The sequence below is a fragment of the Medicago sativa genome, chromosome 7, assembly GCF_051527215.1.
Source record: "Medicago sativa cultivar Bolivia chromosome 7, Bolivia_mono, whole genome shotgun sequence".
In the NCBI taxonomy this organism is placed as follows: Eukaryota; Viridiplantae; Streptophyta; class Magnoliopsida; order Fabales; family Fabaceae; genus Medicago; species Medicago sativa.
This window is the reverse complement of record NC_140755.1, coordinates 104,919,840-104,931,801: the sequence shown is the minus strand read 5'-3', so window position 1 is coordinate 104,931,801 and position 11,962 is coordinate 104,919,840. Positions and strand designations below refer to the sequence as shown.

The 11,962-nt window shown below is 32.9% G+C and overlaps 2 protein-coding genes across 5 annotated transcripts; one reads left to right on the top strand and one right to left on the bottom strand.

Annotated features, from left to right (window-relative positions):
* Positions 1-704: 704 nt before the first annotated feature.
* Positions 705-1,669, bottom strand: LOC146911766 (uncharacterized). 3 transcript variants are annotated; one of them, XR_015019473.1, is made up of 4 exons: positions 1,387-1,669; positions 1,094-1,230; positions 822-997; positions 705-767 (listed from the first exon to the last, which is right to left on the bottom strand). XR_015019473.1 is itself a non-coding variant. In XM_085727251.1 (3 exons), the coding sequence occupies exons 1-3, from the start codon at positions 1,543-1,545 to the stop codon at positions 886-888; spliced, it is 408 nt and encodes a 135-aa protein (XP_085583377.1). In that variant the 5' UTR covers positions 1,546-1,668; the 3' UTR covers positions 705-885. The 3 variants fall into 3 exon arrangements, 2 of the variants coding, with proteins under 2 accessions (XP_085583377.1, XP_085583378.1); XM_085727251.1 differs by having other exon boundaries at positions 705-997; positions 1,387-1,668; XM_085727252.1 differs by having other exon boundaries at positions 705-994; positions 1,387-1,647.
* A 3,408-nt stretch (positions 1,670-5,077) lies between these two features.
* Positions 5,078-11,903, top strand: PUM23 (pumilio 23). Of its 2 annotated transcripts, XM_085726853.1 has the most exons (9): positions 5,078-5,443; positions 5,547-5,985; positions 6,085-6,252; positions 6,780-6,923; positions 7,174-7,293; positions 7,490-7,675; positions 10,071-10,219; positions 10,885-11,067; positions 11,272-11,903. In XM_085726853.1, the coding sequence occupies exons 2-9, from the start codon at positions 5,572-5,574 to the stop codon at positions 11,717-11,719; spliced, it is 1,812 nt and encodes a 603-aa protein (XP_085582979.1). In that variant the 5' UTR covers positions 5,078-5,443; positions 5,547-5,571; the 3' UTR covers positions 11,720-11,903. The 2 variants fall into 2 exon arrangements, with proteins under 2 accessions (XP_085582979.1, XP_085582977.1); XM_085726851.1 differs by having other exon boundaries at positions 5,078-5,985.
* The last annotated feature ends 59 nt before the right edge of the window (positions 11,904-11,962 follow it).

Here is an 11,962-nt window from a genome sequence, read left to right as displayed (position 1 = left end):
TAGTATTCAAACAGTGCAACATGTTGATCACCTTTTTATACTTAAATAATAATAATTATTATGCAACAAATAGTGACTCTGACAGTGTTAGTGTTTAGCTTCTTGTTGAATTGAAACGGTGGATGATATATGATTCAATTTAGTTTTACCATTAATTTTTCTTTTTTTTTTTTGAAATCTGCAATTTTATAGATTGACTTTAAAATTGAAATTTTCAAGCCTATAACCATCGAAATTTGCTTTAAAATCACAGATTGAAAGGTTATTTAAAATCACAGATTGAAGGGTTATTTTGATTTTACTCCATTAAAGGTGTATCTGTTATTGCAGTAAAGAAAGAGAAGGAAGATGGAAGAAGGGGCGAGAGAGGAAAGAGAGGAGTAATTTAAAATAAAAGAAAACAATTGGGTATGAGAGATGTATTGTAAGCATTTTGATCTAAAGTTGGTTTACCCTTATCCAATGGTTCAGATTTATTTTGCCAACAAAAAAAAAAAACAGCCATGTCTCCTACCATAGGTGACCTATTTAGGTCTCCTACCGGAAACAGAGCCACTTGTACCACCACCGAAAAATTTACAAAAGTTTTATAACAGAAGATCGTGTCCTGTTTTTTTGTTTGTTTCTCATTCATATATTTGCCCTGTAGTATCATAATTATTGTGCAGTGCTTTTAGTATATCATCAAAAAATGCACATAATGGTTTGTGAACAAATGCTATTTGATTAATGTTTGAGATATACTAAACCATATATATATATATATATATATATATATATATATATATATATATATATATATATATATATATATATATATAGTAGTGGTAACTTGGTAAGTAACTGTTTCCGATCGATATCATTGAGGTTCAGGCTCGGAATGAGTTAAAACCATTGTAGTTTAATAATAACATTAACACTTTCATAATCATCTGCATCATCACTGATCTGGAGCCAACTTTGTCGAAGAAGAATATTTGTGATTTCTGCATCTCTGCTGAATCCAGCACAACACAACACAAACCTCTATATTCAGAATCCAGAATGAATGATATATACATATATTTAAAATAGTACAAATTTGGAGTCAAACCTTGCAGGAATTGGATATTGATAATAGGTTGGTTTTGAAATTCTTTGAAAGCAAGGCCCTTCATCATAACCTTCACAAATTATTTCTCCATGCTCATCTTGGTAGCAGACTACACCCTCAGGCTCAGATTCATAAACCTGTTTTAGTTAATTAATTAGTCAAAATTAATCATCTGTTTTGTTTATCAACAACAACAATACAATACAATACATTAGTATAAATAAAAGTAAATTACAAATATTCTTTAATATAAAAAAGAGAGATACTAGCTACATGATTACCAACCGACCGACCTTGTTCTTGATGGATGCTGTGATTCTCCTTAATACTGATGATGTCTTTTTCAGCGGGACATAGTTACGTTTAAGCATCAATTCTTTGTTTGGATACTTGAGAAATGATCCATATTTCTGATTTGGGATTTTAGTTGTACAAGTACAGTTAACAGCCATCAAGAAAAATAGAAGTTTTAGAATTGGTGTTGGGTGGGTTGGGCTCTGCCTATATAGTAGTAAGTAGTAACATAATAATATGATCTCATCATGCCACTAAATGCTAATAAATTCAATTATTGGTGGTTTCTGTCTTATCATTATGCATTATTATTATTATAGTCATGTGGAACCAAAGTCGCTTATCCCTTACTTTTCTTCTCTGCCGGTGAAGTGAACTCCAACTCATAGTTTTGTTTCATTCTTGATAGTGCTTCTGTCTTATCGATCATCTATTCATCATTTAATCAATTGATTCATCAGTAGGCAGTTTATACTTCATACACGGTATTGGTCTAAAATAAAGCTAGTTCATCTCTGGATTGAATAAATAAAAATGTGAGTTATTTATATTGCTTTTAACACTCACTCGAAGTTTTTTTTTTTCTCTCCAACAAGCCGACCATGTTTTTCTATCTTTATGTTCTCTCTTTCACTTTCATTCTTGAGAGGATGGTTTTAGATGAATTTTTAACCCGAAATCATTTGTCTATCTATCTTAGAAGTGTCACAGAGGCTGATCCAACCCAATGCGTCCGGGGAAGCCTAACGACATAAATTGGCCAGCCTTGCCTAACCCATTTGTAATTGAGCCACACATTCTAGATTCCGACCTGACCTTTGTGTGAATATGGGTTGGTCCGACCCGTTTTAGTTTTTTTTTTTTTTTTTTTAAAATTTTTTTTTATATTCGTTCTTTTTATGTATTTTTGATATATTAGTTACTCACAACTATCTTGCTAAAATATGATTGGATAGACGTAGAAGCGTAAATAATTTTTGCATTAACTTTGAATATTAATTAAACTCTAGTTTTAATCCTTTCATTGAATCAAATTAATAATTTATAAAATTTAGAATATTAAAATTTTGAGCTAAATTTATCCATTTTTATTAGGTTTACTTATTTAAATATTTTTTATTAATAAATTTTATATTAATTGATAATTTTTTTTAAAAAAATAGTGTTTTTTTAACAAAAAGCAAATGAAAATATTGATATTGGGCCGGCCCGATGTCCGATGGGTTAGTCCAACCCAACCCAATTTTTATAGACTATTACTTTTTCGACCCTATATATTTCTCACGCGCCCTTTTTTTTTACGAAAATACACATGTGATTTTCGGATTTTATAATATGAATTGAGTTTACCCTTTGTTTTGGGAAGGCAAAATGAGTTTTTCACCAATTTGGATTTTATAATCCGAACACCCCAAAAATTAAGGCGCGTTCCTTGCTTTTTTTTCTTTCTTCAGATTATAGAATCTGAAGATCCCTGAACACCCTTATTCAGGGGAAAACAGTTCGGGTTATATAATCTGAACTGTATCAGCACATATTCTAAGCCTATTTGTAATATGGATAACTAGTTTAAGTACCATATTAATCTTCTAACCCAGATCCTTATGTTTTAGGTCATTGTTTATTATTCTCAGTAAAAAAATTCAATTTTCGGGCTACTTGATCATATTGTTCCGAAACTTTCCATAAAATCATAAAAAAATTCAAGAATCAAGAATCCCGTAGAAGGGACTTCTTATGGGACTCCGCCCCTCAAATTCCAAAATTGTATTGTTTAGACCCATTTTTCTTTTCATTTTAGGGAGATGCTAAGGAGTGGCTTTGGACCATTGGTTAAGAGAACATAAATAGAAATAATTTGTTGAAAAATGGTGAAAACTGAAAAGTGTTGAATTCAACATTCTAAAAGTTAAAAAGTTGTTATTTCCAATGCAAAACTACTACTTTTAGTTTCCTTAACCATTGCTATGAGGGTACTGGTTAGCAAGACCCTTTATTTTTCACTTTCTCAGAAAAATCCAAAAAAAATTTGCATTATTTTTTTTTTTTTTAAGAATTTACTGTGGTATTTTTATATTGTTTTGATTTTATTTGACATATTTTTATCATTTTTTACATTGTTTTTTTGTTTTGTTTTTAAAAGCGAAATTCACAACTGCTGAATTAGCAAATATTCTGATAGCTGCTTATGTATAACCATATTTTAGATTATATAATCCGAACACATCCAAATTGTGTTCGAATTATATAATCGGAAACTCCATGAGCATTTTTGTAAAAAAAAAAAATAGGGATCATGAGAAGGTAATAGGGTGAGAAAAATAATAGTCATTTTTATATAGGCCAAATGGGCTAGGGTAAAAAAAAAAACCTGACTGCATTTTTATATAGGCCAAAATGTTGTTTAGCCCGACCCATTTTTTACATCTCTAATTCTCTCTCCCTCGTTACTAATCAATCAATTTTTAAGTTAATCAATAATTTCCTTCACTACTAATCAAACTGTTTTAATCAATCAATAAGTTCCTTCATTACTAAGTTAATCTTCATCAATTTTAGTAACCAACTAGAAAAAAATCAAATTTTTAAGTCTTAAACTGAAAACTCTGAAATGAATAATCTAAACAACCGTCTCAAAAACACAACACTCACAAACAAACAACAAAGCAAGCATCAAATGAAGTTTAAAGTTGAAAACAAAATGATAAAAACTGAAAATGAAAATAAAATAAAAACAGAAAAAAATGGGCGAAAACGAACAGAGAAAAAAAAGGAACGACGTTACCTTAACCACAAACGAATTCTTCCTTCAAAAATCTAACGTTGATCGTCGAAGATGATGATGATTTTTGGAGAGGTGAAGATGATGAAGGTTTTAGCGGGAAGGAGAAAGGTCAGAGACATGTTTGATGTGAAAAGAGTGAAATCTGAGGGTGGATGGCGAGGGTAAAAGAGGGGTAAAATTGGAAAAACAGAAAAAATTGAAGTTGAAAAGTGAAAACTGAAATTTTCATCTTTTCCATCAAATTGGTCCTTGTACTTGTACACGTGGTTTCCTTGTTGACACGTGTACAGGACAACACAACATGTAACAAAATATTTGAACAGAGGGACCATTTTGATGACAAATTCGGGGACTATTTTGATATTTCGTTAAAATCGGGGGACGAATTTGGCTGATTCGTACAAATTCAGGGTTGATGAAACCGTAAGTGTAATTAGAAAAATTTAGGCTAAATTGCATTCTTGGTCCCTTAACTATTTAGGTAGTATCTCTTTGACTTTATTTTGGTCCTTTAACTTTATCTCTATTACACATTTCGGTCATTTTCGTTAGTTTTAATTAAAAAACGTTAGAGTTTTTTCATCTTCTTCTCCTCTTTTTCATCTTCATATCATCTCCATCAACCGTCAACAACAAAAATCTCAGAAAAATTCCAGAAGAAAATGAAGAAACCCTAACGTTTTTGAATTAAAACTAATGGAAATGACCGAAAGGTGTAATAGAGAGAAAGTTAAGGACCAAAATAAATCGAATTTTAATTAAGGGACGAAAGCGATACTACCTAGATTGTTAAGGAACAAAAATGCAATTTAGCCAAAAAAAAAAAAAATTAAAAAATGAGATGGATTTGCAATTGTACGGTAGCAGGGTGTGTCTAAAACCCTAAAAAGTAGTCGAAGGAAGATAGGTGTTGTGAAGAGTGGTGGCGGCAGCACATCACGAGAGAAGAGAAGTGAAGAAGGTGAGTCAATCAATGGTTTCAATTGGTTCAAAAGCATTACCAAGAAGAAGAAGAAGCTCAATGGGTCGAGAAGGCAAGAAGAGTAAGAAACCTAAGAAGGGTTCTTCTACTCATGAATATGATACGCCCACTGCCTTTGACAACAACAACAACAACAGTTATTCTTCTTCTTCTTCTTCGCGTATTAGGAAACAGGTTGACCCTGAAACTACTAAATATTTGTCTCAAATCGCTAATCTTTTTGAATCCGACGGCGTTGCTTTGGAGGAACGATCACTCATATGCGCCAATGCACTTGAAGAAACAAAGGGTAAAGAATTTGAAATTGCAACTGATTATATTCTCAGCCACACATTGGAAACCATCCTTCAGGGTTGTGATGTCGATAATCTCTGTGCTTTCCTTCATAGCAGTGCCAATCAATTCCCCTTCATTGCTATGGATAGATCAGGTTCTCATGTTGCCCAGACTGCCATCAATTCTCTCGCTTCTCATCTTCAATACGACGACCAACATACCCACTCTCTCGTTGAGGAAGCTCTAACCCTTATTTGCAATGTCATTGCCGCCAATTCTCTTGATGTTATGTGTAATTGCTACGGCTCCCATGTGCTTCGGACTCTTCTTTGCCTCTGTAAAGGAGTACCCTTAGATAAGTCTGGATTCTATCTCTCTAAATCCACTACCGCTCTTGCTGAACGTTTGAATTTTAAACAATTCTCTTCAAACAAGGATGCTTTTCACTCTGGATTCCCAATTTTATTGAATTCACTTGTTTCTCAGATGTTCAATCATGCTACAAAATACATCAAGTCCCTACAACTTGACCAATTTAGTAGTTTGGTTTTTCAGGTATGGTATTCTATTCATGTTGTAGATCATATCATACTGTTGAGACAAAATATTTCAAACTTCATTCTAACTTTATTTACCTTCAATAATGAATGGCAGACAACTCTAAGGGTGCTGGCAGGCAATGATGAACTGTTATTAGATGTCATTCCTATCCTTCTTGGCTGCAAGAATAAGAACAATGCTGAGGGGAATCTTATAGAGACTGCAGTAGTGCCGGAGCTCAAGAATTTGTTCAAAGAACCTGGCTTTAGCCATCTAATGGAGGTATAAACAACCTAAAGGAGGGAACCTGTTTATAATTACTTATACTAGTGCAAGAACTTCCTTATAATATGAACAGAAGTTTAATAGAGACTATATATAATTTGTTTATTCTTACTTGTTTTTACTTAAAAAATAATAATATTCTCATGTTCCTTTCAAAACTGTCTATTGTGTGTATTTTTCCTATAGTTTTTCAATGTTATGTATTTCCTATTATACATTTTCAAACTAACCCTTCCACAGATTTAATCTGAAAGAAAGTTTAGTATTACAACTTACAAGTAACTATGTCAAGTTATGTATTATGGATAAGACTAGTTAGTCCCAAAATTATTTTTCATGGTTGACAATGGTCTGACCATTAGATATATCATTCTTGTAAATTGTTCTGTGATTCATCAAACAACCTTCATGTGATGCCTATTTTCACAGGTCATTATATACCTGCATTTTTGTTACGGTAGCATCAATAACGTTCTGTTTCTAAATAGACATTGTGGTAATCAATTTTTCTAAATGTTTTACAGGTTGTTTTGGAAGTGTCTCCCGTAGCCTTGTTCAATGAATTGTTCACAAAAGTATTCAGAAATTCCTTGTTTGAGTTTTCGTCCCATCAACATGGGAACTTTGTTGTTCAAGCATTGATTTCCCATGCAAGCGATCAAGATGTGGTATTATGCGTAGTTTCTTTTTCGTTTTAAAGTATTGACAATTGCTTTACTTTTTTAATCTTAGAAATTTAATGCTGGCCATCGATTAATTTTGTCCAGTATAGGATTGGTTGGATTATTTTGCTTGCATTGCATTTTTCTATTTTCTATTGCTTATTCTTTTAATGACATCTATTTGTATTTGTATTATAACTTCTCTTTGCAAAATGTTATCCCTATTTCTGTTTTAACTTTTTCAACGCTTTGGTAGATGGAGCTGATCTGGGATGAGCTTGGGCCAAATATGGAGGGTCTTTTCCAAATGGGAAGGTCGGGAGTGGTTGCTTCACTTATTGCTGCATGTGAAAGGCTTCATATTAATGAACATAAGGTTTGCAATTTAGTTATCGTATCTAGGATTAGTGGATTCCTATATACTTGCTGTTACTTTTATTAGTAATCATATCTAGGATTAGTGGATTCCTATAAACTTGCTGTTACTTTTGTTATGTACTGAAATTATTTTACTTTATTTTGTTCCACATCTTTATGAAAAGTTTAATTGCATTTCTGTTCCATTGTGGCAGTGTTGTCAAGTCCTTGCTAAAACAGTGTGTTTAGCAGACGAGTCTTCAAAATGGATTGTTCCACGACTACTATTTCTTGATAGCTATTTCAATTGCGAAGATAAATCCAATTGGATCTGGCAAAGTGGAGCCAAAATGAACGTCATGGGGTCTCTGATCCTGCAGTCAATATTCCGGTTTAATGGTGTAAGCAATTTTCTTGAACTTGCATTTTTTCTTTCTTTTCGGTTTTGATTGGTAGGAGGGAGCATGCAGATATGTCAATCATCTCAAGGTATAGCACAGGAACAGGCAGATTCCCAACATGGAAATGTTATGTAAAACTATTTTTTTTTTGGGGTGAGGGCATCCTTATTATGCAGAATAGGTCTCCAATGGTTGGTTAAGCCTTTTCTTAGAGACCTTTCATGAGGTCCTGAAATGGATGCTTCAAAGAAGATGAAGCACTTCTAAGACTATCTATAAGACTTCCATCACCAATTACAACCTTGAAATATCGATTAATTAGTCCTGCCCACTGTCTATAAGACTTCCATCACCAATTACAACCTAGAAATATTGATTAATAAGTCCTCCCCACTGAACTGTAGGAAAGTAACTATTTACATTGAACATGAACAGGGTATAGGGTAAACTAAAATACTAAATATAGGAGAAATATGTTTGCATTTTCGACTTTGTTGGAGTCTTTTGCTGTCACTTCACTTGGCGCATTGTTTTATAGGTTAGATTGTAGCTTTGAAGTTAGACTCACGGTTGTCAAACTCTCGAGTTAACTTCGAACTGTATGAGTTTACAACTCTAGGTGCCAAAATCGAGTTAACTTGCTTGCAAAATCATTTATGTTAAACTGGGTAGTATACAAAACATTCACTTCACAGTTGCAGTGCTCTATTCCACGTATGCATCTAACATTTTTACATTGCAAAGGAGGTGAGCAAAACATTATCGAGTCTCAACCTCAAAACTCCAAACGTTTTAAGAGACTTGAGTTTACGTAGACTCTTGGAGTTCGACAACCTTAGTTAAACATCTTTGACTGTCATTTAGGGTCTGTTTGGCAGAAGAAAATTTGGAAAGAGAGAAATAGGAGAGAGAAAGAGAGGAGAAATAGCAATGTTACCGTGTTTGGTATAGCATAGAAATAGGGGAGAGAGATAAAAAATGGTAGGGCCCACTTACTTTTTGTTTCTCCTCTGGCCTGCGAAGAAAGTGGAAGCATACCACACTTTTTCTCAAACTTCCAGTTTTACCCTCTTTTATATTGAGTCCTCACATTTTTTATTTTTTTAGGTGTTTTTCATCTTAATATTACAAAGTATTTTGCGTATAAAAACAAATGGGTTAGCAAATTTTTTTTTTTTTTTACGAGGCTAATTGCAGATAAAAATAATTGATTTTGTTGACGAGGACACGTGATGTTAGCTTTTTTATTTATGTAATTAAATAATTGAATCAAGATAAAAATCAATTATAATGTATTTTTTTTAATTTAAGGGTATTCTTGTACTTTCAAAAGATTAATACACTTCTCTCTCCCCTATTTCTCTTCTTATTCTCTTATATCAAACAATGCTTCAAATCTATTCTATTTCTCACCTCTTTCTCTCTTTCCATACTCTCTCTCACCTATTTCTCTCTTCACAATTTCTCTTTCAAACCAAACATATTGTTAATATGAAAATATGAGGAGCTTCAAGTGGTGTTGTAGCCTTTTAAAATTTAGGAAGCTTAATGTTTGGGGTTAAGGCAAAGGGGTCTTCCAATTTAGTGATGATTTGTTATTTGCATGTTTTTTGGGTAAGATAGTGATGCACATTCATATATCTGGCAGCGTGGTGAATTTTTTTATATTATTATGAATTATGATTTGCTGGGTTGTCAGTAGTGGCGGCGGATAGTGTCACAATTTTAGACCAATAATTAAATAGAACAATAATAATAGTAATATAATGATAGGACTAGGACCAGTAAGAAATCTTCAGGGAATAAACCATTTCAGTACACAAGGGAGTTCACTTCCAAGTTATCAAATAATTTGAGGAATTAGAGGCCTCCAAAATAATTTCTTATTATGCAAAAGTGACTAAACTAACTAATTCACCCTATATTAATAAGCTCAGCCTAACACCTACCTCAAACAACTAACTACTGGCAGTTACAATTTTACTAAGCAGTTATATAATTCTGTTAATAACTTCCTCTCTACTCCTATTCAGTTACTTCCTAACTTAAACTTGTCTAATAGAAGGTTTCCCATTTCTATCATATAAACTAATATAAACTTGTCTAATAATTACTTGTATATATTTGTATAAAATTATTTAGATGCATAGTGTGTGTGTGTGTGTGTAGACAAACTAGATGACATGTTATGCTTATTGTGGAAATCAATGTAAACGCTATGCCATATATTGCTAATCCTGGTTATATTATATTCAAACAAGTGGTGCTTTTAAGTCTATCTTTTTATGCAAGGTAGAATGCCTAAAACAGTTTCCAGTTTCCCATTTATTATTTGATTTCATTTGTGTTACAAAATGGTATTCATGTGTCGTATTCCTTCATTTTATTTTTGCAGGAATATATAAAACCTTTTATCACCAGTATAACATCCATGGACACAGCTCATGTTCTTGAGTCGGTGAAAAATGCTAGAGGATCACATGTTATTGAGGCTTTTCTGTGTTCAGGTGCTCCTGGGAAACAGAAGCGCAGATTGGTTGCAAAGTATGTTTTTCAACTCTATTTCTTGTACTCCCTGCGGTCCTATTTACAAGAGAAAGTTAACTTTTTAGATACATCGAATAATGTATGTATCTAGTCAAGAACCTAAACCAAATACATAAATTATTTAATGTATCTAAAAAGTAAGTTGTTTCTTGTAAATAGGACCGGAGGGAGTATTTTTTTTTTGTTTGTGAAATTCTTATTTATGCTAAGCTAAAGGAATAAATGGAACTAATAGCCGATGTTTTATTACTTTATAACTACTTTATAGGATTCATATTCAAGTTTAGTATCACAGATACATGCACATTAGATGAGAATAATTATTTGGCTGAAATTTAATATATTTTATTTGAAGTTACAGTTTAACCCTTGTGATTTGGGATTCTTCAGTTATTATTACTTGAGTTTTGAAAAAGGAAATGGTTAGCTAATGAAATTGTTTACAAATTTGAGAGGACGGTAAATTCCAAATATTTTAGCTGTGGACTTAGTTGCCAAAACCTTAGTATTGGAGGCTGTATTTATTTTTTCACATAGTTGTTAGCTAACTTTTTCTAAACTTCAGCAAGGTGAAAATATCAAGAAATTTGTTGTGATTTAATAGATTTCAAGAGTATTGAGTGTCTCTATCTTTTCCCTGTTTTTTGTAACTTGTTTTGTAGACTACAGGGCCATTTTGGAGAGGTTGCCCTCCACTCGTCAGGTGCTTTTACCATTGAAAAGTGCTTCACAGCCTGTAACCTATCACTAAGAGAGACTATAGTGTCTGAACTATTGGCTGTGCAAAGTGAGCTTTCCAAGACAAAGCAGGGCTCTTACCTATTGAGGAAATTAGATGTTGATGGGTATGCTGTTGTATATTTGCTGTGTTATGGAATTTCCATATCTATATACAGGGAATTAGAAATAGAAAGCATACCATATACAGGGCTCAAGCTTTTTTCTGTTCATATCTTAAAGCTTAGGATAGACCATTATAGAAATATTGTCTTTCCTTTGTGTTAATCAAGCTAATCTGCAATACTTATGCCTTTGATTTATTGCAACAGATTTGCTGCAAGTCCAGATCATTGGAGGTCAAAGCAAGCATCCAAAGAATCTACTTATAAAGAATTTTACGCTACGTTTGGCTCCAGCGATACAAGGTCAACCAAAAATGATGGCTTCCTTGCTGACACCTCAAATAATAAATCTAATTCAAATAATGTGAAGGAAATGAGAAAAGAAATTGACCAATCCCTTGGTTCTTCATCATTTCTGAGCACGGATGGCTTCAACAGAAACCCAAAAAAAGCAAAGCAGAAAAACAAGAAAAACACTGAGATTGGTGGAAACGAAGATGACTCGAGTAGGAAAAAGAAAAGATCTAAGAAGGAAAAGGTTGAAAGTGGATATGATATTGCTACTACTGAGGCAGCCAAGACTGCAAAGAAACGACAAAGAAATCGTGATGCATCTGAGGCTTCTGGGAAGAAATTAAAGACATCAGACGAGTAGAGTGGAAGACAATTTTGTTTATTGAATTTTAAGAAAAATGATGGCATTAAGCATTGGTTAATTTATTTGCTTTTTTTTTTTTGTGGTAATTTTGCTCTTTGCTAGTAATTTTGTATCATCTACCACCCACCTATACTGAGCACTTAGTTACTGCAAGTAAAAAATATAGAAAATTTTCCTCCAATGAATACCCTCGGAACCGGAAATGTACGACTTAACTTCAAATATTGGGATATTCTGACT

Coding starts and splice junctions, on each gene's coding strand:
- LOC146911766 (XM_085727251.1), bottom strand. CDS start 1,545: ATGGCTGTTAACTGTACTTGTACAACTAAAATCCCAAATCAGAAATAT. Junction 1,231..1,386: donor CAGCATCCATCAAGAACAAG/GTCGGTCGGTTG, acceptor TAACTAAAACAG/GTTTATGAATCTGAGCCTGA. Junction 998..1,093: donor CAATATCCAATTCCTGCAAG/GTTTGACTCCAA, acceptor TGCTGGATTCAG/CAGAGATGCAGAAATCACAA.
- PUM23 (XM_085726851.1), top strand. CDS start 5,146: ATGGTTTCAATTGGTTCAAAAGCATTACCAAGAAGAAGAAGAAGCTCA. Junction 5,986..6,084: donor TTAGTAGTTTGGTTTTTCAG/GTATGGTATTCT, acceptor AATGAATGGCAG/ACAACTCTAAGGGTGCTGGC. Junction 6,253..6,779: donor GCTTTAGCCATCTAATGGAG/GTATAAACAACC, acceptor AATGTTTTACAG/GTTGTTTTGGAAGTGTCTCC.